This window comes from Canis lupus, chromosome 38, assembly GCF_003254725.2.
Source record: "Canis lupus dingo isolate Sandy chromosome 38, ASM325472v2, whole genome shotgun sequence".
Classification (NCBI taxonomy): domain Eukaryota; kingdom Metazoa; phylum Chordata; class Mammalia; order Carnivora; family Canidae; genus Canis; species Canis lupus.
Window position 1 is genome coordinate 2384006 of NC_064280.1, and position 24723 is coordinate 2408728.

Sequence of the window (24723 nt, forward strand, 5' to 3'; positions counted from 1 at the left end):
CCCCATAGCAACAGACTGAGGTGAAAGCCAGATGATTAATTTAACCTAAGTTCAGACAGGAGGAGGCACTGGTTGACTTTAGAGGCAGCCTGCCATGATAAAATGTCAAGAGATGCAGAGACGTTATCATTATGCACAAGAAGCGAGGGGAAAGAGATACTACCGAACCTAGCAGAGCCAGGAAAAGGGGAAGGTAAAGGAAAAAAATCAAACCCAAGCGTCTTGGCCATCCTCAAAAGATCTACAGTAGGAGGTGGGTAATTTGGCCATGAACTCTAGGCAGAGTGGGAGGCTATATTAACCTCCCTCAGAGAATTGCTCATCTAAGAATAAGAAGATCCTTCAGTCTATTAGCTTGAGTCTTTTTAAAAGGAGGCCAAGACCTGAGAAAAAATTACACAAGATGAGATGTAAATATGGAAGAACACGCTGTCTTAATTAAGGGATAGGAGGGAGTCACCCGGAGGGCTTCGGGGGATAGGGAGCCAGCCTGCCTGGAGTCACATCCCAGCTCTATCTCTTACCAGCTGGGGGACATCGGGTAAGGTAAGTTAGTAACCTCACTGGGTCTCCTTTTCCTCATCTGTACCTGGGATGACTATGGGACCTACCTCATAGGGCTGTTCCTCAGAGGCAATGAGTTTATGATATACATCAAACACTTGGCACCTAGTAAGCACTATATAAATATTTCCCATTATTCTCATTATGCATGAGCCATGTCCTCAAAGTCGGTGTATCTAGTCTCTTCCCTAACAGGCCCCATCCCACTTATACCTGCCCATAAGACTCTACCATTTCATCACCACCCAGATTCTGGGAAAAGATTAAGCATCTTTGTGCGCATCCTCAGGGAGGCTCATTGAATGATTCCAGGCTGTGGTTCCGAGGGCTATAGCTCTAGAGTTTCTGAATAGAGCATCAGTTTCCAAACAAACATGTAATGCAAACATTTGCCAACACCCAAACATTGGATTCACCAAACAAAGACTTGGAAAATTGACACATTTGTTTCAATCAAAGCAAATAAATGATAGGCTTGGGTTATTAGGATGCATAAGCATTTTGTTTACATTTCCCAGAATTGCTTTCAACAAAAAGCAGCCAGCAGGTGGAACTGCTTGCATTTAAACAGTTAGACTATTAGGATGAAACAGGCATTTCTAGAATATTTTCTTAGACCTCTGCAGTTTAAAGGAAGCTAGGTTGACAAAGGATTCAATCAGATGATCTGATTGGGTTGAGCCTCCTATTATGTGCGAACTATTCTATCTGAAATTATTCTCTTGAAGATCCCACCAGCATATCCATGATTCTGTTCTCAGCGTTATTCTGTTTAAGTATTCCTATACTCTGCAGGATCTGGAAATACTTGGTTTTGATGTTTGCAGCATCCCTTTCCCTCGGTTTTATCTGTGAAGTCCTGGGCATTCACTAGTCTTTTTGTTTATTATTCCCTCCATGGCTGCAAAGATATTTTATTCCATTTCTTGAGGGAAGTAAGTTTTAATTGCCAATCGAGGAGGTATTCAACATGATAAGGTATCTAAACCCTGAGAGCTTCCTCTTTTCATTAAAATGTAGATCCAATTTCTTTTCCCTTAATGCCACATGCTGTTATTAAACCGAAATAACGGAAATAGTAAAAGCCAGATGCCACTTCGGTCTCAGGTTTGACGTGGGCACAATTTCCTCTCCTCAAGTTTAATCTGCTGTTATTTACTAACCCGGTCCTCTGGAAGAATGCACAATTTAAATGTAAATGCAATTTACATAGGGGAGCAGATAGTAGATTTGCAGTTTCAATTGCCAATAACCGTTTGCAAAGGGGGGAATCAACTAAAGCAAAGATCAGCAGCTGTCAGGCTGAAGTCTGCATCACTTGCCATTATCCTCGACTTCCCTCCTGAAGGCACCTGTCTCTGAGCCTCAGCGACGCGGGCAAAAGGAAGCAGAGAACCGAGGCATTTTCCCCAGATATTTCAAACTGAATTTACTATTGACTAGGGGAGAAAAGAGGAAGTTTGGGTTTCACCTGGGCAAAGTCTGTTGCTATCATCGTTGGAGTCATTAACTGACCCATCCCTTTCAACAAATATTTTTTAAAGGTTTTATTTATTTATTCATGAGAGACACGAAGACAGAGGCAGAGACACAGGCAGAGGGAGAAGCAGGCTCCATGCAGGGAGCCCGACGTGGGACTCGATCCCCGGTCTCCAGGATCACACCCTGGGCCGAAGGCAGTGCTAAACTGCTGGGACACCCGGGCTGCCCTTCTTTTCTTTTTTTTTTTTTTAAAGATTTTATTTATTTATTCATTGAAAGAGAGAGAGAGCACGCACACAAGTGGGGGTAAGGGCACAGGGAGAGGGAGAAGCAGGCTCCACACAGGGAGCCCGATGCAGGACTTGATCCCAGGACCCCGGGATCACGCCCTGAGCCAAAGGTAGATGCTCAATCGCTGAGCCACTCAGGCATCCCCCTTTCAACAAATATTTATTGATCATCTCCTACGAGACAGACTCATGCTTGGCCTAAATTATAAAGTGGTAGAGAGGAGAATACAAAGATACAGTTCTCCTTGTAAGGCGCTCATTTTCTCCTTCAAGAAAAAGAGAATAATGGCAGGAAAATAAGGTAAGCTGTTAACACAGTGCTACAGGAACCCAGATTTGGAAACCCCCAACCCCAAGTGTTGATGTGTTTAGGCTGAGACTTCCAGAATGAGCAGTGTGCCCTATAACAAGGGGGGCTGGGGACCGTCATTCTAGGAGTGCGGTGATAGAAGACCAATGAGAGAAATGAGCTGGGGGATAGTCTGGGGCTAATTTGGGAAGGTGCCTGTGGGCCGCGTTAAAAGAATTCACTCTTCACCTCTGGGCACATTTGCAAGTTTGGAGATGGGACTTGGCAAGATTAAATTTCTGTTTGACACTGGCTGGGGGCTTCCTGTGTTTGTGCATTTGATACAACTTAAGTTTGGTTCTGTGTGGAGACTAAGCTGGTTGTGCAGAGTCTGGAGGCTATACTCAGGGGAGCTGTTCCAACAGTCCAGAGAAGAGTTGATTCAGACTTGGACCAGGCCAGTGTGGAGGGAGGACTGATTCTTGAAGGATTTAGGAGCTGGAATAGTCAGGACAGGATGTCTGATTGGATGTTTCCTCTTGACTTCACTGTCACAGGCATGAGCTCCATCTAAATCTTTTGTTTCCGTCATGAGCCCACTTCCAGAAGGAACCATATGGGGTTTGGTCTACACTGCACCGACACTGCAATGATTCTGTATTGTCTAGTCAGTCCTTGATTATCCAACACTACTTGAAGGCAGCAGTGATGCAGATAATCCATAATGCTCTTCTATTTGGCTTTGGAATTAATTACACCTTTTAGAGCAAATTTGCCTTCCTAATTAATCTTTCTTAGGCTAATATTAAAATTAACTAATATTCTCTGAGCCTGTAACAGCTGGGCAGGGGAGGGGGAGAGCAGTGAAGGGGAGGGCAGGGTAGCTGCTCAGACTTAGGCTGAGCAGCAGGAGAAAGACACTTCACATTAAAATTCGGGGTGAATCATCTGCTGGGGGTGAGGTGGGGTGGGGAGTGGGCATGAGCTGGGTCTAGCTCATGGAGAGGGACTCAGATCCCTTGGGAGTTTCGTCCCTGAGCACCCACTATGCGCTGAGCACCTGGCTCAGCCTGAAGGTAAGAACACAGCAGTGTCTCTGCTGTCAAGGAGCTGCCTGTTTCTTGGGGACAACGGAGGAGTAAACAGATCGTTTAATCAAATGCAGGCAGGCCTCTGGCAGAAGCATCTTCTCAAGAGAATAAGGTATGAACAAGGTTAATGGAGAAAAAAAACAAAAACAAATTTGTATTAAACAAAGGGAGAAAGTCGCTTAATTGCTGTTTTATAAACACACCAGCAAATATGCTTTTACTAAAATGAGTGCATATAGTTTCTTCTTTCAGTGGCTCAAATTTGTAAATTCCTCTTCTGTGAAGTAAGACATGATCCTCCCTAGTGATTTTTAAGCTATAATACTTCGGCCCCAAGATTTCCTCTTAGCTGCCATGGAGGGCTGAGGGCCCAGAGCAAGCCCAACCCTGACTGCTTTACATATGGAGCTCCTATGAAGACTGTCTTTCTTTCTTTCTTTCTTTCTTTCTTTCTTTCTTTCTTTCTTTCTTTCTTTCTTTCAGAGTACTAGGGGGTCGAGGGCAGGGGGCAGAAGGAACGGGGAGAGAGAATCTTTAAGCAGACTCCATACCAAAGTGAAGCCCGATGTGGGGCTCAAACTCCTGATACTGGGATTATGACTAAGCGCAAATCAAGAGTAGGATGTTTAACTGAAAGAGCCACCCAGGTGCCCCAGAAGACTGCTTTAAAGGAAAAAAAGTTTTAAAGATTTTATTTGAGAGAGAGAGAGAGAGAGAGCAGGGGGCAGAGGGAGAAGCAGACTCCCAGCTGAGCAGAGCCTCGATCCCAGGACCCTGAGATCATGACCTGAGCCAAAGGCAGATGCTTAACTGACTGAGCCACCCAGGTGCCCTTAAAGGAAAAATTTGAGTGCCACACAAAGTTAGGAAGCTACTCATCTAGACTGTTCCCTATACTGCTTCCTAAAACCAAAATGACCTCTAGTCCTGTTATGAGCACAAATCAAACCTTAGATACTGACAAGTTCTGATCCTGAGGTCTTCCTTCCTGGTGTCCTAGAAGTCCTGCATACGGAGATTCATTGTGCATAAGCCTGCAAGAAATTCTGTATAATCCATGGGTGACAGATAACGAGAAACGTGCGTTTTGTCCTCAAAGGGACGATGTTCTAAATGGAGAAACCAAACCACACACAAGGGAAAAGGTAAATCAAAGTTCATAATCGCCAACACAGCAGTACCCGTGAGTGCCACAGAGGTTCAGAAGTAGAGAAAAGCATCCCCGCTGGTTGGGAGTGGCAAGTGTTCAGGGAAAGCTTCCTGGAGGAGGAGGAATTCAGAGTGGGAGCTAAAGCACAGGCAAGGTCCGGGCAGGCAGGAAGCAGGAGGATGGGCATTCTAGGCGAGGACACGTCACGAACAAAGGAATGGAGTAGGCTGGCTTCAGCAAAGCACTTGCTTAGAGAAGTGGATGGATACGGTGGAACCAAAGAGCCCTAGGATTTCCTGGCTAGGTCTAGGCCCCCAGCACCGCTCTGCCTCCAGGATCCTCCCATTCTGGGGCCCTCTGATGAGAATGTTAGGTCGCCCCTTCATGCGGCTGATGGGGTGCTCAGTCTGACAGCAAGGCCAACAGGAAGACTGTCCTGACAGTGCAGGGCAAGATGCATTTCAGGGGAAGAGACACCAGCAGGGAGATGTCATGGGCTCCTGGCCCTAGTGTCCCCATGAAATGGTCATGAATGGTAGTGGAGGAACACAAAGAGGCTTTGGACTGCCAGAGTCCCAGCCAGGAGCTCGAAAGCCACCAGAGGACCTTGAGAGGCAAATGCAGAGGGGTTAGGACTATCTCCTGACTGTCTGCCTCTGCTTGTATCCTGGACCTGTGACATACTGGAAGCTCTCTTACCCTGGGCCCTGGCTTTCACAACTTCAGAATGGAAATATAATAACGGTACATGTTTCATGGAATTACTGAGGACTGAATTACTGCATCTCAGGTGTTTGAAACACTATTTTCTTTTCTTTTTTTTTTTAATTTTTATTTATTTATGATAGTTACAGAGAGAGAGAGGCAGAGACACAGGCAGAGGGAGAAGCAGGCTCCATGCACCGGGAGCCCGACGTGGGATTCGATCCCGGGTCTCCAGGATCGCGCCCTGGGCTGAAGGCAGGCGCCAAACCGCTGCACCACCCAGGGATCCCGAAACACTATTTTCAATAAGTGCCCACAAGTAAGTGCTCAAAAGTGTGAGTTGTGAGTAAAGCCTCATTACTATGCCATGGCATTAGGGACATATCCCAGGGCTCTCAATGGGGAGAGGACGGACATGGAGATGACAGGGACATCTTCCAACCTCATCCAGTATCATAGCCCACCTTTTGTCCTGAGGCCAGGGAAACTGTCCTTCTGTAAAGAACAGTCAGGGATCTGCTTTTCCTCCAAGGAACATTCCAGAGAGAGGGAACGGACTTCCAGTGCAGTAAAGGGAGGGTATTCATTCAGTGAGAGGAACACTCAGAACACTCACTAAGGAGCAGCCACATTTAATAAAAGACTAGACATGCGGTGCCTGGGTGGCTCAGTTGGTTAAATATCTGACTCTTGGTTTTGGCTCGGGTCATGATCTCAGGTTGTGGGATGGAGCACCAAGTCAGACTCCCAGTTCAGCTAAGAGTCTGTTTATCCCCCTCCTTCTACTCCTCCCCCCCTTTCTCATAAATAAAAATCAAGTCTTAAAAAAAAAAAAAAAAGGCTAGACAACCCAGATGGAGAGGGCATGGTGGGAGATCCAGACCTGCCCTTAAAACCCAGGAGAGGTCAATTCTCGCGATTTAAAAGAAACTATGCAAGAGTTTAGGACAATCACGGAAAGAGAATCAAGGTGGAAGCAAAATAAAAAAGAACAAGTAGAAGCAGCAAACGGAACCAAGAACAAGGCTAAAAGAGAAGGAAACCCTAATAGCCCATATATATGGTTACTGTGCATGCAGGAGGATTTCCAATTTGACCTAGCTTTCCACAGCCACACAAAAATCTAGCCCATTCCATACTCACAAAATAAAAACAAAACTGTTCCAGAGAATTCTACCTGTTCCTGGTACTAAGGAATGTTGATGTTTCCTGGGGATCTCCTGAGTGTGTAGAGCAATGAGGTGACAGCTAAGGTGCAAGGCTGACGACTGGCGGCAGTGGGGGTGAGGGAGGAATTAGGGAGCACAAGGAGCTCTCGGCTCTGTCCTGAGGACAGTGGGAGCCATTTTTTTTAAATTTCCACAACGTTTTTAGGATTAAAAAAAATTTTTTTTTTAAGGAATCTCTATACCTAACATGGGGCTCAAACTCACAACCCCAAGATCAGGGGTCTCATGCTCCACTGACTGAGCCAGCCATAACTTTTAAACTCAGTTAATTTTAAACAGTTTCAGGCAGAAGGAAATTATAAGCAAGTAAAGTGAAAGTTTAATGAAACACACACACACCCTTCACTCTGCTTCAACGGTTGTGAACATTTTGCCTGTCAGCACAGGGCTTTGAGCAGGGGAGTGACATGATGACGTTTGTGTCTAGAAGAGATGCCTTTAGATGCTGTAGAGAGGATGGTAGGAGTGGCGCAGGATTGCACACAGGGGTATCATTAGGTTGCAGCAAATCATTCATTCATTGAACAAATAATTCCTGAGGTCTACCTCAGGAACGTGCCTGACACTGTTCTGGATTTAAGAGTAAATCAAGTGGGCAGCCCCGGTGGCGCAGCGGTTTGGCGCCGCCTGCAGTCCAGGGCGTGATCCTGGAGATCTGGGATCGAGTCCCACGGGCTCCCTGCATGGAGCCTGCTTCTCCCTCTGCCTGTGTCTCTGCCTCTCTCTCACTTTCTTTGTGTTAAATAAATAAATCTTTAAAAAAAAAAAGAGTAAATAAAGTAATGGGGTTCCTGCCCTCCTAGAGCTCATGTCCTAGGAATTCCCTTCAATTCATGAAGTGAACAAGAACATTTCAGAGTGTGATAATGAGATAAGGACTTGGGGGGGGGGGCGCAGGGGGCTAATTCAGATTGGGTGGTCAGGGAGGGTCATGCTTGTATGCCCAGAACAAGAAAGCCAGGTGGCTGCAACAGCATCAGCAAGAGGGTGGGAGAGATGAGACCAGAGAGGCAAGGTGAGAAGAGGTGATGGCTCCGATGAAGGTGTTGGCGGCGGAGGTGCAGGTAAGCATGTTTGAGGGAGATTTAGGAGGGAGAGCCAACAGGATTTGGTGATGGGTCAAACGTAGGGTGGAGAGTGTGGGTGTCAAGAATGACTCTCCGGCTTGAAATGAAGGATGATTTCTGGCTCAAGTATCTGGGTGGACAAGGGTGACCTTTACTGAGACAGAGAAGAGACATGTGTAGAACTCAGGCTCCCAGGGGGCCCCTCACAGCTGTTCGAAGTGAAGCTACTTCTACCACCAGCTCCAGCCAAGAAACCAACTATCTATGTAGCTTGTGGACCAGACAGTTGCCTTGAGAAAATCCAAACCATCACCACCCTCACCCCTAACCCTCCAAAGGGACACTAACCCACCTCCACTTCCAATCACATAGAGCATATGGATGGATGCTTCTGGGTCCAGCTTAATTTGGTTGGGCAGTGGAGGAGATGAAGGAGATGCCACAGCCTCTGGGGGAGGGTGGGAACATTAATCTGAATCAGAGGAATATGGTCTCCATGGTGATGTTTTTATCATCATAGCAGGAGTCCTCTGAAACCATGTCTGTGCCTCATGCCATTTTGGGGCTTATCTCAATGTCCCCTGTCTCGGGTGGTTATGATAGCTGAGATTCAAAAGGAGCAGGATTTTGCTGGGAGGCCGTATGTAGGTCTGGCTAGAGGGAAGCCTGGCATTAGAATTTCAATCCTGTGACTTCTGCACGGTGCACCAATTAGAAAGGATATAAAAGGTGGTCTGTGAAGATAGCTGGGGTGGGGAGGAGGAAGATGCCCCAAATGCAATCTAGACAGGATACCACAGTGACCAGGCAGGTGTCTGTTTCTGGAAATGACAGCAACTCTCCTTCACCCGATTATCCATTTTGCCCTAGAAGGGCATTTTTTTCAGCTCTTTTTTGGGGGGGAGGGGAGAGGGCTGGGACGGGCATTCAGAGTCATTGTCTGGGAATGAATCCTGGACAGCAGGAGGCTACTGCGTTCACTCCTCGTCCCCATCATCTGTCACCCAGCGAGGGCCGCCGGCAGCCAGGCCGCGGACTGCCTAATGAAGACGGAGAGGTGGTTCCGGCTGTGCACAGGTGGCGCTTCCCCATTAACAGAGGTGACATTCCGAAACACTACTCATTACGGAGCAGACATTGGACAGGGCTGGGACACATATTGATGGCAGCAGGGCCAGCCAGCGTCTGTCTCAAACCCCACTGCCCCCGAGAGAGCGAGAGAGCCAGAAAGAAGCGTCAGGAGTGTCAAAGCCACAGGTCCCTCACTTTGCAGAGAACAATTAATGCCTGCCACTCCGGACATTCAGGGCGAAGTCATCGTCTCCACTTCGGGAACCCCCAAGGGTCCTGATCTTCAGGCACCGTCCCCCCCCCACCCATGCGCACCGACTCCCGAAGTTCCAGCCCTTCAACTCCTGTCCCCGCGGGAAGGGCTGATGGTGGGGATGCTGTGCAGGTGCGGGCTGGGCCGCAAAACGCGACCTGGATCTGGAATGGGCCACGAGGCAGCTAAGAGCTACGGAGGAGGCCCAGGGGGGCTGAGGGCTGAGGGCGGGGGACCCCAGCACCAAGCGGCCGCGGCTCCACCGCGCACAGGCCCCCGCGGCCCGCAGCCCCCGCGCCCGCCCCGCTCCCCGAGCCGCAGCAGACGGAACTCGACTTAAAAATAACTATTTTGACAGTTCAGATGTAAATATGTGAGCGACGCGTGGGGCTGCTGCTCCTCCACACTTCCCCTCTCCCTCGCTCCCTACCCCAGCCCCTACTCCGCCGAGGCCGAGGTGGTGGGAGAGCGCCGCCTGCAGCACGCGCCCCAGCCCGCAGCGGCGGGAAGAGACTGGTCCGAGAACGCTCGGCTTGGGGGGGTGGGGGGTGGGGGTGGAGGAGGAGAGCCTCGGCAGGTGGAAGATCCCCAGCTCGCTCCCACCGCGCCCCGCCCCTACACTGCATTTAGGGGCAAGCGCATCCATGTACCGTTTCTTGTCTATCGCTGGAGAAAGGAGAAGCCACCTAGGATACAGGTGAGCTCACCTTGTAGCTCCTGACCCCTCCGAGTGCGTCTCCAATTCAGTCTGACCTGTGTTTACTGACTCTGTTCCGCAGCCAACGCTGTGCTGGAGGCGATGGGAGATGTGCGATTTGCAAAATCTTTTGCCATCTGTAAATCTTCTTTCAGCTGACCCTTTTGGTTAACTCGTCCTTAACCCCTGAGCTAAGTGAGCCCTTCAGCACATGCCCTCTTATCTGATCCTCACAAAAACAAAAATCATCTGCATTTTACATATGCAAAACAGAGGTTTGGGGAGATTAAGGGAGTTCTCCAGACTGCCACAGCTAGTGGAGAGGACTGAGATCAGAACACGAGACTGGGGGGATGCCTGGGGTGGCTCAGTGGTTGAGCGTCTGCTTTTGGCTCAGGTCTGTGATCCTGGGGTCCTGGGATCTGGGTCCCACATCGGGCTCCCCGTGGGGAGCCTCCTTCTCCCTCTGTCTATGTCTCTGCCTTTCTCTCTCTGTCTCATGAATAAATAAATAAAATCTTTAAAACAAACAGAACACAGGTCTGGTGCTATTTCCCCTATAGACAGTTCAGAGGAGGGAAGGTCTCCATCCACCCATAGAAGTAGGGAAACCGAGGTCCAGACAGACAAAGACATGGGTTTGTCTGACCACCAACAAGTATCTGAGCTGGAGCAGAGCCAGGACAAAAACAGGAGCTTCGGGACTGCCAGCCCATGCCCCTGTCCTCAACCTTCTGGACCCAGCAGTGCGCTGGGACTTGATGGGACATCATATGATGTCTGTGAGGTTTTCTGACTGTAGCCTTGGAAGGAGGATAGAGGAAAAAGTAGTTGGAGAGAGAAAGAAGGGGAAGGGAAGAGGAGGGAGGAAGTCTGGAGAATAAAGGAGTAGAAGCAGGCACAGGCATGCTTAGCCTGGCTGGGCAGAGCTGTGAGATAGAGGTAGTTCCTTGTCAGACTGCCCAGCTACACTTTTCTTTGTCCCCTTTTTCCCACCAGGTCATCCCCAGCCAGTTGCCCATTGGTGCTATTATGCATTTTCCCCCAATCCTAATGAAACCTGCCTCAGAGACACCTGGATGGCTCAGGCGGTTGAGCATCTGCCTTTGGCTCAGGGCGTGAGTCCCAGGATTGAGTCCTGCATGGGGCTCTCCTTGGGGCGCTAGCATCTCCCTCTGCCTGCGTCTCTGCCTCTCTCTCTGTGTCTCTCATGAATAAATAAATAAAATCTTCATTACAAAAACAAACAAGAAACCTGTCTCAGGAGGGCATCTGCTGTAGTCACTGATGCTGTAGAGCAAATGCCTGACAACTGGTCAGAGTGTGCCTCCTTCCTGGATTACAAATCCAAGGAGATCAAAGCTTAACGCAAAAGAGAGGAAGCACTAATGAAATTTCAGGTATCAGACTCTTGGAGAGGAGAGCAATTTGGGAGCAATAGGGCCTAACTGCAACAGAAGAAGCCATGTACGGCATCTGCTTGCAAGGTCAAGGCTGGCTGTGTCTGTACATATGACCACAGGCAGATGTCTGTAGGTGTTGGCAAGGAGAGAGGGGCCCTCAGGATCCATGCTTTGAAGGTTCTTTCCTCTTCATCCTTCAAGGCTCAGCTGGAAATTCACCTCCTCTGTGAAGTCTTCCCTGATCCCTCTCCACCTTCCAAACAGTTCTGCGGTCTCAGACCCCTGCGGCCTTAAGGCACTTTGCTATATATTCGACCTAACGCATCCTGCGTCCTTCAAGCCTTGGCATGTTGCCTTTTATTAAATTGTGAATTCCTCAAGGGGCAGAGCAATGTCTTATTTCCTTGTTTCTCCTGCAGCTCCTCCCAGAGGACTTTGCACAGAGTCAGGACTCGATCTTGATTGGAAGGCTTGAGTTGACAGCAGTACAGTGCACTTTCCCCACACAAGGAAGTAAGGACGATGCCGATAGCAGGAGGGTTAGGGGCAGGTGTCCTGCTGATTCCTGAAGACTAGAGGGTATGGGGCACTTACCTGCCCCAGACCATTTCTTTCTTTCTTTTCTTTTTTTTTTTTTTAGATTTTTATTTATTTATTTGAGAGAAAGAGAGAGCATGAGCTGGGGGAGGGGCAGAGAGGGGAGGGAGAAGCAGACTCCTTGTGGAGTGGGTAGCCTGATGTGGGGCTTGATCACAGGATCCTTGGACCCCAGGACCCCTGGACCCCGGGATCATGACCTGAGCCAAAGGCAGACCTTAACTGACTGAGTCACCCAGGAGCCCTGCCTCAGACCATTTAAAAACACTTATTGAGTGCTTCTGTGCTAGGCAGCATGGTGGCGAACCAGGAGAAGGGGCAGCCACCCCTTTCAAGAGCAGTAAATCTACTGCTCTCAACTATAGATTAGCTTCATCCTGCCCAAAACCGTTCTCCATGCCTACGGGATGCTGGCTTTGGGTTTAGACATTATGGCTCTAGCTCCCTGAGCCAATCTCTGTCCCTCCGATCAAAGTAGAGTCATGGTACAAGAATTCTTTTTTTTTTTTTTTTTAAGATTTTATGTTCAAGGAATCCCTACACCCAACGTGAGGCTCCAACTCACAACCCTGAGATTAAGAGTCTCATGGTCTAAGCGCTGGACCTGCGAAGTGTGTGTGTGCGCTGGCGGGTTGAGCGGCGAGAGGCTTGGTGGCCATGGCTCCCAACGTCCCCGCGGCTGAACCGGCCCCAGAGAGTCCTAAAGGCATCCAGGCTGTGCTGCTGGGGCCTCCCGGGGCGGGCAAGGGTACCCAGGCACCCAAATTGGCTGAAAACTTCTGTGTCTGCCATTTGGCTACGGGGGACATGCTGAGGGCCATGGTGGCTTCTGGCTCAGAACTGGGGAAAAAGCTGAAGGCCACTATGGATGCTGGGAAATTGGTGAGTGATGAAATGGTAGTGGAGCTCATTGAGAAGAATTTGGAGACCCCTCAATGCAAGAATGGTTTTCTTCTAGATGGCTTCCCTCGGACTGTGAGGCAGGCAGAAATGCTTGATGACCTCATGGAGAAGAGGAAAGAGAAGCTTGACTCTGTGATTGAATTCAGCATCCCAGACTCTCTGCTGATCCAAAGAATCACAGGAAGGCTGATTCACCCTCTGAGTGGCCGTTCCTACCATGAGGAGTTCAATCCTCCAAAGGAACCCATGAAAGATGATATCACTGGGGAGCCCTTGGTCCGACGGTCAGATGATAATGAGAAGGCCTTAAAAAATCCGCCTGGAGGCCTACCACACTCAGACCACCCCACTGGTGGACTACTACAGGAAACGAGGGATCCACTCTGTCATTGACGCCACCCAGACCCCCGACGTCGTGTTTGCCAGCATCCTAGCAGCCTTCTCCAAAGCCACATCCTAGTAACAGAAGGCCAGGCGAGACCTCACCACTGCTCATCACCCCGCGGCGTGATCCCTGCTCTTAGGTGCTGGGCAGAGAGGAGGGGTGGTCACGGTGAGGATGGAGAGGGAGGAGTGGTGAGGATCCAAAAGGAGTAACAAAGAACAGCAATGTGGTAGTGAGGCCATCTCTTTTATACATAATAGAGGAGTCTGAAAAAGTACAGAGGAAGGGGGAAATTAATTTAAAAAAAAACTGATTAGAGGCTGTAAATAGAAATAAGGAGGTGTAGTATTGTTTCTAAAGGATCCACGTTTCATTTACTGTGGATTGGTGACAATATTTTTTAAAGCCAAATGCCCTAAGACCTCAGTTTTTATCTCAGAGCCTCATGGATTGCCAGCCTAAAAATGCAGGAAATCAAACTGTTGTCCTGACCTTCTTAAAGCTTGGAACAGGGAGAGTTCAACTCCTGGCCCTAGTTCCCTGCACCATGAGATCAAAAGATTGTCTCCACATTGGAAAGAAATTGGAGGGGGAGGGGCGTATTCATGGAGGCAGTGGCTCAGCTAATTAAATTTCCTCGAGTTGTGGGGAAAGTGGGGCTGGTTTCCCTCCTTAATGATGCACCATTATGTACTGGTCCACCTGTTCTCATGGGTCAGTTCTCAGCAGCCACTCAGCATCCCTGCGCTCTTGCCATCTTCCATCCACGATGTGGGAAGGGACCCTTGTTAGTAAGAGCAAGTGTCCTAAGCAACATCATCCAAAGATTGTCCTTTCCATCCTCAAATCCTGTGAGTGGGATCACTTGTCAGCACTGTGATGTATTATTTTCAATGAGGTGCCTTTCTTAACCGACCAAATGCTGCCTTGTTTGGCCCCTAAATCAATAAAGTATGTTAAAAATTTGTAAAAAAAAAAAAAAAAAAAAAAAAAAAGAGTCTCATGGTCTACCGACGAAGCCAGCAGGCACCCCAAAGAATTCTTTCAAAAAATACTTTTATTGATATGTAATTCACATACTATATAATATTTCTTATTCTTAATATTATGCTGTCTTGTAGCATCTTGCTCTCCTTGTAAGCCTGAAAATTCCCATTTGTTCTGTCAATAGTCCTGAGAAGCCCGACTTAAAGGTCTTTATTCTTTCTGTAAAAAATAAAAAGCACTTTTCAGTCTATGGGGTCATATTATAATCCTAAAGCACCTTCCCAGTTCCCCAGCCCACCTCCTCCAGCCAGCTTGATCCTACTATTTCTCTGGGATTGCAGAAGGCAAGAGGCCTGCCTTCCCTCAATGTATAGGTAGCACAAGAGAAGCTCATACTCTAGGAGCTCAGTGTGCCTCCCAGAGCCTCCTTCTAAGCCCTATCACCTCACCTCACTCCCGACTTCCTCCCGGTTTCCATTCCCCCTCGTCTCCCCAGCAGAGTTGGTAGAAATAAATGTTTAGCTTCTGCTGCTGGAGCATATCACAGTGCGAAATAAACACGGATGCCCCATCTACCCTGACAGCATAATTCATTTACTGCAAAGGGATATAATAAAGTCTGTTTATTACAGCAATTAACAGAGCAGAGTTTGCCGGCATGCTTTTCAGAGGCAACCAGAAAAGTGCTTACTCCAGGTGCATAGATTCGGGAAACTGTGCAACTTGAGCCAAAATGAAACCAATTAGAGGCTTAGTAAATGCATCCCAGCCACCCTAGAAAACTTAGCCATCCACAAGTCAGTTCAGCTGAGGTAGAACCTCACTGCAGGAATCTAACACGGTATGATTGCTGCTTGGCTGGGTTAAGACATGGACCCGTCTCTCCAGGGTCATGATCTTGAGGATGTGCATGAAATGCTCCCCCCAACCCAACCACCCCAGCTCCTAGGTGCAAATCTCATCATCAGAGCATGTAGGTGGGAAACGTTAGCACCATTGACTCTCAGGGTACCACTGCGGTGCAAGTGGGGATATCGGAAGAGGACCAGAGGCTGGGCTAGGGAAAAGGGACAGAGTATAATTGGCTCTAAGAAATCCTTTCCTTAAACCTTGACTTCAAGGGCATTGTCAAAAGTTAAGACCTCAAGCCCCTGGAGAGCAATGCGTCTGTATGGAGGTGGCGGGAGGTCGGGGGTGGGGGTGTGGGGGGGTGGACGGCTGGGTGGGAAGAAGAGGAACTCAGGGGTCTACTTTCCAGCCTGGAGGGTGTATGCTAACTTGCTTTGGGCATCAAGACTGGATGAAGACATGCAGCCCAATCACTCTGGTTCTTTGGTGGAGAATAGAGGAAAGGGAGGCATTGCTTTACGTTTTCCAGGGATGTTAGGTGTATCTGATTGCTCACTAATCAAACCTAGCCCTCCACCCTCTTTCAAGGGGCCAGGGGTTGACTTGTACCAATAGGACTTTCTTCAGAATGAGGTCTGATTTTCCCAAGAGGAGCTGCAGCTTCCCCATCCCCCCAACCACCACCAGTGTCATAGCTGTGTGGGGAAAAACTCATCTAGAGTGGCAGCTCTTCCTTTTTCTTCTCTGGAGTGGCCTCTCTGGGAGACCATGGGGAGTTTTGATCTCCTTGGAAATATGAAACGGAGCACCTAAGCCAGCTTGAAAAACCAAAGGCTCGAAAGTGCAGAGGCGAACCACCGCCAGGCAGTTCCTCTAGTTGAGGCAAGACCCGGTGGGTTCCCCCTTCCCTCCATAACTCTTTTTCCTTCTCAGGCCTCTGGGAGAAGGTGCTGCATTGAAGGATGAGGGCAGAAGCCCGCCTGGCCTCTCTGGAACTGAGAAAGTCAGAGCTTTGAGCATCATGAACAACGAGATAAAAATAGCAGTGTTGCCATAGCAACGAAGGCTGGGAGAGTCCTGAGGATCTGGCTGGGTCCTGCCATCTCCCCCTGCAGCCTTTCTGCTGCCTCTCTTCTCCCCTGGAACACAGAACGAGCTGAGTGAGGACGGAAGGACAGGGAGACAGACCAGTAGCCCACAAGGAAACCTTTGCACTTCAGAGCCTCTAGTTCTGGTCGGAGCCGGGGTGCCCAGTTTTGGGGGGTTTTGGGCTTTTGGATTTCCTTCCTCGGTATAACAAGTTTCTCCAGGGATGCCCTGGGGAGCTCCCCAAACTCACCCTCCTGCTGGATGGTCCTGACTTCCTGGGTCCCCTGTGGATAGCCACGGTTGCTGTTTCCTCTTTGTCATGTGTGGCTCTGATCCCATGGGAAGTTACAGGAGTCCAGGCTGGACTGGCCACAACAGCCCAGTGCAGTTGGCACTGACTTGGGGGTGTGGCGTGGGGGAAAGAGGATTCACGGGGACCGCCAGCCTCCCTGCACCTACATTGTTTAGCCACAGAGGCTTACGATGCTGTTTGCCTGTTTGCGTTAGGAACAGGGGGGACGATGGTGAGAGCTACCTCATGCTCTTGCTTTTGTGCCAGAGGGATGAAGTGTTCATTCTGTGGGAACAGATTCCGGTTCTTGGCTCTGCTGGTGTTGTCAGCCCCATCACCTGTTGGGCAGGGCGGCCACCTTCGGGGTGAACACCAGGCTTTCTGCACCAGCCTAGAGGAGCCCACCAAATGCAGCAGTGAGAGTTCCTTCTATGGTGAAAGCCCCTCTTCACAGTTGTAAACCAAGTATTTGTCTCGAAAAGTACAAGCCACGTCTCAGCACGTCTGATATGAAGTCCCCTTATAACATGTTCCTGTGAGGTAGGGAGGAAATGGGTCTTGTCACCACCTTCTATAGAGTCTGGGAGAGAGGAAGCAAGTTGCTGAGGTTGGGAGGCAGCCGTGCCAGAGCCTGGGGCCCTGCGGGCTGCAGTTCTCCATCCAGAGATGGCACATCCCAAACCACTGGGTGCAACGCATGTTCACGCAGGAGACAAGGGCAGCTGGCAGCTCGAGGCATGTCCCTGTGACCACCGGGAATGAGGTGGGCTTGGCAACTGCTGGCCCAAGGAACGCTCCTGGGTTACAGAACCGGGGCTGGGACCTGGTGCTCTGAGATCCCATCTGCACACCAGGGGGTGGTGTGTGTGTGTGTGTGTATGAGAGAGAGAGAGAGAGAGAGAGAGAGAGAGAGCGCACAGTGGCACCTGTGGCGGCCTCTCTGGTCCCTGGCTATAGGAAGCAGGAGAAGCAGAACTGCACAGAGCACTGAGGCAGGATTCCAGCAGAAGGTCTGGGAGCCTTGGCTTTCCATCTCATTGCCCCCACCCCTTCTTAGATCTACCATTATTGCTGCCATCTGCCCTCCCCTCTGCTTCTTCGGCCTTGAGCCCCACTGAGGCTCAACTTCCCAGGGGCGCAGAGCGCTGGCGTCTGGAGGGGGGTTCTTAGAGGACATTATCAGGGAAGAGACTGAGTCCCAGAAGTAAGATGTGATGATATTAACTTGAGGTCACACCGTCATCAGTGTCTGATCAGGGCTAGGACCCAGGAGATCTGGCTCCCAGCTCAGTGCGCTTTGCATCTTGCTGTGCTGCCTCACGATATTTCAGTTAAATTATTGCTCTTTTTATTTTTTTCAAAAATAACGATCTTCCTATATATTTCTATCAACTCACACGCAACATCCAGAAAGCCCTTCCCTGGGAATGGAGAAGGAAAGGACATTAAAAAAAAAAAAAAAAAGACTTGGCCCTGAGACAAGAAGCCGGCGGTGTCCTGAGGGCCAGGCCCTCAGACAGTATTTGAGGCACAAGAACCTCAAGCCCCCCTCACATTTCTTGATCCCCTCACTCAGTGACCTGCAGCATGCGCGGGGCCTCCCACAGCTTCGAGGCCTCTGGCCCAAGGACTGGCCTCTTCTGGCCTCTGGCACAAGGACTCAGTGCCACCCAGCGGCCCGCCCCCTCCCAGAGTCATCTACTTGTGCCTCCCCTGGGGGCTCCCAGCCCCTTCCTCAAGGGGGAGTTTGGGAGAAAATCCCAGAGTGGAGGGAACTAGAAACAGGCAGGGCAAAATGGTCCAAGCTGTCCTCTGCGAGGGCGCCTCAGGGCCGGGTAGGAAATGAAGTGGCCAGACCTCTCTCCCTCAAAAAAAGAACAGAAGGAAGAGAAGCCTGGACTACAAGTCAGCGGCCGGGGGGGCGTGGGCTGGACACTGGGGCTGCTTCTGCCTTTTTGAATGAAACCTCTCCTCTGGGCTCTCCTAGGGGCCGAAGGGGGGCACAGGTCTCCAGACTGGTTCTCGAGCTTCTGAGAGGAGCAAAGTCAGCATTTCCCTGAGGAGGAAGCGGAGGGACAGAGAACGTGGGCTGTGCCTGGCCTACGCCCACCCATCAGCACGGCCCCCCCCTTCACCCTGATGAAGGTGGGGCCACTGGCTTGGGGGCCACGGCCGCTGTCTACAGGCGTAGCTGGGCCTCCGCTCAGAGATGCCTTGACCTTGGGACCTCTCCCGTGTCCCCACAGCAGGGGCTCCAGAGATCCAGTATCCCTTTGGAGCCAAAGGAGTTCTCTCCTCCGGGCAAGAAGCTCTCTGAACAGGCTCAGTGCCAAACCCTTGCAGCTGAAATTCCTGCCAAGGCCTGAGAGGTGCGCAGGGGCAAAACTCTCCTTTACCACCCCTCCTGACCTTTCCTCTGGGTAAGCCTCTGTGGTCAGGACCTAACACCCAACACCTCTGAGGCTCCGGGGGATGCAATTTCATCCTCCACTGCAAGAGTAACTTTTCTGGGGCTGCAGCCTCGCAGGGAACCGCTAGGGACACACATGCCCTCCAGGCCGGCTCTCCTGCGCGGGATCAAGGTACCCTTGAAAGCGTTTCTGCGCATCTCTGAGCCTCATCCAAGGCTGCTACTGTCTAAGCGGTCATCCCTTGTGACCCCACCGGCCTTTATTGCTGTTTCCTCGAGGGAAAGACTTCTGTTTATAATTCTTTGGATATAAAAGGAGATAACAGATTGTGTACAAGGCTGGGGCTGGGTGGTAGGGGCAAAGGAGGGGGGTTGCAGGACGGGAGGAAAGAAATTATAAGCTGCACTCTGGCTTCACAAATAGGACCTGGATCCCACCAAACCTGCCGAAAGCTCAGGAAATGTCCCTGAGCACGGGGCATGAACTGGGCAGGCAAAGGTTGCCAGGATGGAATGTGCCTTTGCCTCTCCCTGGCTCTGGATGAACCAGCAGAGGCCATCTTCTGCCCTCCCGACTGCCCAGAGAGGCACATTCCAAGGAAAGAGGGCACACAGCCCCTCCTTCTGTCCAGGGACCCTCATCTCCTCTACCCAGGCCACCTGTTAACTGTCAGAAAGGTTATTCTGGCCCTGGGTGTTGCAGGGGATCTGACTTCGTTCCTGGGCTGACTTGCTCTGTAGTGATGTAGACGGCAGACTTGCTAAAGCTACAGAATCCGCCTGAAGTGTCTCTGCCACTGGCCTTGCTGTCTGTGGGACCCTCTAGCTCCTGAGAGGTTCAGGCACAGTGACAGAAGGTATGTTATAGCAAATGGGAGGAGGGAAGAAGGAAGGAAATGTGTTTTTGTTTGCTTCCTACCAGCTGGAAATAGGCTGAGAGAGGGGCTGAGACTGACCCTGGAAGACCGGGGCGGGGGGGGGCAAGAAGATTAGGGGAACAGTCAAGGCAAGTCCTAGAGGGCCCCTTCTGCCCAGTGTCCCCTAAAGGCACAACATGCAAGCCTTTCCCTCTCTATGGGTTCTGAGAAGAGAAAGAAAAGGCAGGTGGGTGAAGCAGGAAGACAGGAGAATAGAGGGAGGACACAGTCTAGTCGGTCTAGTCCAGGAGGGGGGTCGCACAGTCTGGCCCGGGAAGGCAGTTCCTGAGAAGGGGAGTCAGGGCCTGGGAAACAGGCCCCCATATCTGGCTGCCACAAGGAGGTATGGTGGGAGAGGGTCCACGGGGCCAGGGCTGGAGGGAAAGCTGCCTACTGGTGTGCAGGGAAAAGCGGAGGTGCCGAGGGGACTCATGGCTGGCCTCCTGCCACAAGGACATCGCCTGTCCCTCACTGTCCCCACTCTGCCATCTGACTCATGACCAGGCTGCCCACCTGGGGCCTGGCTGCACCTGGACCAGGAGAATGCGAGGAGGGGACAGGAAAGGACTCCCCTCTTGGGGATGCTGCTCTGTAGAGGCTCCTGCCTCAGGCCCTGGGGTCCCAGGAAAGACTCCATCCTGGGTTTGGAGGAGGCTCGTCTTACACTTCCACCCTGTCCGGGCTGCCCGAGATGTCCCCGGGGACCAGGGTGGCTGGCGGGTCCTCTGGCTGCGTAGCCAGTTTCCTGTCCCGGAGCAGTGCTCCCTGCTCAAGGCGGCACATCCCTTGGAGGCGGGGAGTTCCCCTGAGCAGGGTGCCCGGAGCCCTCAGGGCAGGAAAGAAGTTTCTCTCCTGAGGCCGCTGCAGGGCTTCTTGGTCTCTGGAGGGCCGGGCAGGTCCTGCCAGAAGTGGGTGCCCTCAGGCCTGGAACCTGCTGGCGGCCAAGAAAGGGCCTGGTCCTGCTCACACTGCCGTTTCCCGCTCTCTGTGAACTTCGTCCTTCTTCCTCTTCATCTTGCAGAAGCCGTGGAGGCCACAGAAGCAGGCGAAAGTGAACTGGGGCATGCCCTAGGCCAGGCTGGGGGGACGCTCACCAGAGAAGATCTGCAGGGAGAGGCGGGGGAGGCAGAGGGGCAGGGGGAAGGCAGGAGAGAGAAGCTGGGGTTAACATTCCCAGAGCCCTCGGGGGCTGCCCAGTCACCGTCACTCCCTGAGGTTGCCCAGGCCCTGCCAAACCTCTCACACAGGCTGGGGGGGGGGGGGGGGTCCTCACACAACAGCCTCTGTGAGAGCTCACTGTTTCCTGATCTCTGTAGAGCTGATGTCATCCCTCAAACTGGAGCCTGGGTGAGTCCAGGATAGGCACGACAAAGCCACAGCTTCTTGCCTTTGTTCCCCTCCTGCCCCCTCCACCTCAGCTCACCACTGTGCACCTGTGGCTGGGGACCAGGAAGCAAGCTGTCTCACAGTAAGCTCTGCCACCCTACGCGGGCTAGAGGTGGGGGTTTCTATCCACCCCTTTAGGTCACACAGTCCAATGACCCCAATGCAGGGCTTTGTGGGCCTGCATCCGACACAGCCTTGACCTTGACCTCTAGAACTGGGTCGTGCCCCCCCCCCCACTTCCCTAGCAGGCCCAGTTTGCCTGAGACCCTTATGGGAATCTATAGAGAACAGAGTGGACTTTGACTGCTCAGAGCCACATGAATCCCAGTGCTCCTCATGCAGAGAACAGACAGAGAGTTCTTTCAGCCAACAGGCTATTTTATTGAGCACCTATGCTTGGGCAAAGGGGTTGGGAGGTAGAGGGCAAAGATAATTTTTGTGCCAGAGAAAAAAACTAAGTCTGAGACAGAAGCTAAAGCTGGATTTGCCCCAGCTGGGTGTGTCATCCAGCACCCTTCTTGCTGATGGCGGCCCTGGGTGCCTGGAGGCAGGGGCCCCTGTGGTATAGCTGGGGCAGGCCGGCTGAGGGTGGGAGGGGCTTTGGGAAATGGGCAGTTGGCGGATTCCTCTGGCTCACTTCTCTGCCCTGCCTCTGCCCTGGCCTGCCCTGGAGGGAGCACACGTACATGCAGGTCGGCTTGGGCAGAGCAGCTGGACTCAAGGAGGGCACCTTGCCTGGAGGTCAGGCCCACATCTTAGGCCAATTTGAATCACTTCTCCCTCTAGAAAGAAGGTCGAGGGCAGCCCAAATGCAGAGGAAGGAGGTGTGGGGTAACGCTGAAGTCTGGAATAAGGAAGCGTGAGGCATGTCCCCGGCCTAGCCTCCTGGGTGAGAGATTGCATCAGATCGCCTGGGTCCCCAGGCCAAACACACCTGCGAGCGGTTCCACTGTATTTGAGGAACCCGGCCAAGCCCAGGTGCTGGCTCTCTGGACAGTTCTGCAGGTCTGGCCAACCTTGCTCTTTTGGACAAGCTTCATGGTTCTCCAGGCAGACTGGGGGCCCGGCTGGCAGGCCCTCACCCAGCACAGTAGCCACAGTGGAGCCGGGTCCTGTCAGGATCCTCCCCTCCTGTACCCTCCAAGTGTCCTGGTAAACACAGCTGATGACTGTAATTAATAGGTGCAATGCATTTCCAATGGCCAGCTGGGTGGGCAGGAGGCCCAGCTTGAGTCAGCATGGGTAGGTAGACTGGTTATTTAATCACCCACTTTGCGGCATCTCCACACACCCACTCTCCTGGCGTATATATAGAGAGCGGAGAGCAATCTCCAGGATATATATAGACAGAGCCGAGACACAACTACTATATTTCTAGATCTATCTACAGCAGCTATCTCTGGATTCCTCCCGTGACAAACCTAGAGAGACGGGGATCTAAACTGGGGCTTAGATGGCCTGGGTTCTATTCTGGGCTTTGACGCTGGCATGCTGTGTCACCCTGGCGGAGTGGCTGTACCTCTCTGGGCTTTCATTTCCTCATTTCAGCGTACCAAGAGGTGAATCGAAGTTTAACACGTAGCCTCCAAACCCAAGGGGCTGGAAGGGCACCAGGGATCCTGTCTGATGAGGAAGAAGGGCGGGAGAACAGGTGGGTTTCCTTGTAATCAGTCATGGTGACACATACACTTTCTCTGCCGGGGGATGTACACCAAGGGAACTATCAACAAAGCATTTCCATGATCACAGGAAAAATGAACTGTGGGGAGAAATCGGTAGGCACGACAAGGCTCATCTGCGGAAGGAATTCATAATTAAAACAAGCCAGCCAAGTGGCTCTGACCATGCCCCTCCCACCCCAAGCCTGGGTCTAGGAGCAGCTCTGGGTCCTCTGATCCCATGGTGCACAGATCCTCTTCCCTTGCCACCCTACCTCCCCTCTGATGTCTGCTTGTTCTAAAAAAAAAATAGCAAAGTGTACCTATGAAGGGACTGTTCCTCCCCAAGCTCCTTTGGCAAAGAGGAGAAAATCCTGGCTTTTTTGCCCACTGTAGAGTGTTTGGGGGCAGAGAGTGGAGGAACCAGGACCTGCACATCCAACTTAGGAGGGTTGAAGTGAACTGACGCTAGGCTAGAGAGCCTACAACCCGGCCCCTGAGAGCTGTCCTGGAAGCGGACATCTCAGGGAGATTCCTGGAGCCTTTCTCCTCAGGCAGAGGTGGCATGAGAGTCTGGTTATCCTGCTCAGGTCTTCATATAAAGGGCTCTGGTTGTCCTCCCCCTTCCCTAGTGGGGCCTGACACGGGTTTCTTCACTGTTAGGTGCACGACTCCCAGGCCTGGAAGCAGTCTGGGCCCTGTGTGCGATGCAGGTCCCTGGGCCAGCCCTTGAAGTGAGGAGCCCTGGAAGAGAGCCCCCCCTCCCCCAATCTCCGTGTCCCTCCTGCCCTCGCTGGGTCCCACTCATCGTCAGCATGCCTCTGCACCGCCTTGGGATGCCCCTCGGCTAGAGCCACGCCTCTGCTCCTCCACGCTGTGCTCACCCTGCCTTTATCCCTTTATACTTTGCAGAGTGTTCCAGCACCAACTCGGGGGCTCCCTGGGAGTCAGGTCCTCCTCTTGCTAGGTCTACTTGAGGAGGAAGGTGTTTGAATGTTGGAAATGACGGAGTCAGGGTTTCCATGCAGCAAGTGGACCAGCGCCTGGAGGGGCCCCCCACTTAATCTGCGTTGGTGATGGAAACTTACCCTCTGCCCTCAGCTTTCGTGCCTCTACCCCAAGGGGCCAAGGGATGGAAAGATCAGCCCCATCAACTCAGAATAGGAAGGGAAAGAAGGCGGCCACTGGACCAACCTCTGTTAGCTCACAGTTGGCTGCATGGGACTGCAAGCTGGTGGCCCAGATTTCTTCCCCATCCTCCTCTCTGGCCTTTGCCCAGCTCAGGTCTGAGATGATCTAGGGTATGGGGGCGAGAAGGATCCTCAGCTTGGCCAGCGTTGTGGGAGCCCAAGCAGAGGAGCTGCCAACCCACAGCTCATCATCCCCAACCATCAGGGGGTTCCTGGGCTCCCTGTTGACTCCTTCCCCTGGCCCTCCACCCCGCATCTTCTCTCTATACCAGGTACCCTCTAAGGGTTCCCCAGCCCTAGTACCTCCAGCCAAAAGGGAGCAGTGGGCTAGAGACCGCTTGGACACATGGTGGGATCAAGAGGAAGAGGGTCTCAGAGAGGGCTAGAAACTAAGAGAGGAGACAGCCAGGGCTTCACTGCTGGCGGACCACGAACTCCTAGGTGCCTCAAATTTTGGCAGTGTCCTCCACCAAAGTGGATGGCGGTAGGGGGCTTGGAAGGGTAGGGAGATATTCATAAGTGTTGGGACATGCCCGGAATCCTTTGACAAGCAAACAAAAAAAAAAAAGGAGATTTCCCCTCACACCCACCCCCATCCCCTCACCTCGCAAAGCAGCAGAGTAGCTTCCAAGGAGGCGTCCCCCCCACCCCCCCACCGCCAGCCTCACTCTGCACCCCCCCACCCCAGGTAAAGGGCAAAAGAGAAGTGACCCAGTGAGGAGGGGAGCCTCACGCCTCCAGAACAATGCTGAGCCCTCCGCCCCCTCCC

At 51.7% G+C, this 24723-nt stretch overlaps 2 protein-coding genes and 2 long non-coding RNA genes across 10 annotated transcripts in view; 3 read left to right on the forward strand and 1 right to left on the reverse strand.

Moving 5' to 3' along the window:
• The first annotated feature begins 26 nt into the window (after window positions 1–26).
• LOC112643223 (uncharacterized) lies at window positions 27–19630 on the forward strand. Of its 3 annotated transcripts, none has more exons than XR_003125718.3 (7): window positions 27–546; window positions 4717–4861; window positions 5715–5890; window positions 7748–7864; window positions 15946–18538; window positions 18640–18762; window positions 19507–19630. It is a non-coding gene; the product is annotated as an uncharacterized LOC112643223 (long non-coding RNA). The 3 variants fall into 3 exon arrangements; XR_004812685.2 differs by having other exon boundaries at window positions 27–253; XR_007409042.1 differs by lacking the exons at window positions 15946–18538; window positions 18640–18762; window positions 19507–19630 and adding an exon at window positions 8876–9697 and having other exon boundaries at window positions 31–546.
• LOC112643220 (adenylate kinase 2, mitochondrial-like) lies at window positions 12471–14168 on the forward strand. Its single transcript, XM_035711054.2, is given in 2 exon segments — window positions 12471–13100; window positions 13102–14168. Coding segments are annotated over 2 exon segments (705 nt in total). The 5' UTR covers window positions 12471–12545; the 3' UTR covers window positions 13252–14168.
• BLACAT1 (BLACAT1 overlapping LEMD1 locus) overlaps window positions 14216–24723 on the reverse strand; it is a 16981-nt gene continuing 6473 nt past the window's right edge. For 3 of the 5 annotated variants that reach the window (XM_049106851.1, XM_049106849.1, XM_049106847.1), the window contains exons 2-3: window positions 16352–20824; window positions 14216–14382 (exon numbers count right to left, since the gene is read on the reverse strand). In XM_049106851.1, the coding sequence (XP_048962808.1) occupies window positions 20684–20785 (102 nt within the window). In that variant the 5' untranslated portion in view covers window positions 20786–20824 and the 3' untranslated portion in view covers window positions 14216–14382; window positions 16352–20683. Of the gene's footprint in view, window positions 14383–16351; window positions 20825–22040; window positions 22733–24723 lie in introns of those variants that run through there. The other 2 variants (XM_049106850.1, XM_049106848.1) reach the window with 2 other exon arrangements.
• On the forward strand, window positions 20833–23550 carry LOC125754529 (uncharacterized). Its single transcript, XR_007409043.1, has 3 exons — window positions 20833–21188; window positions 22655–22757; window positions 23428–23550. It is a non-coding gene; the product is annotated as an uncharacterized LOC125754529 (long non-coding RNA).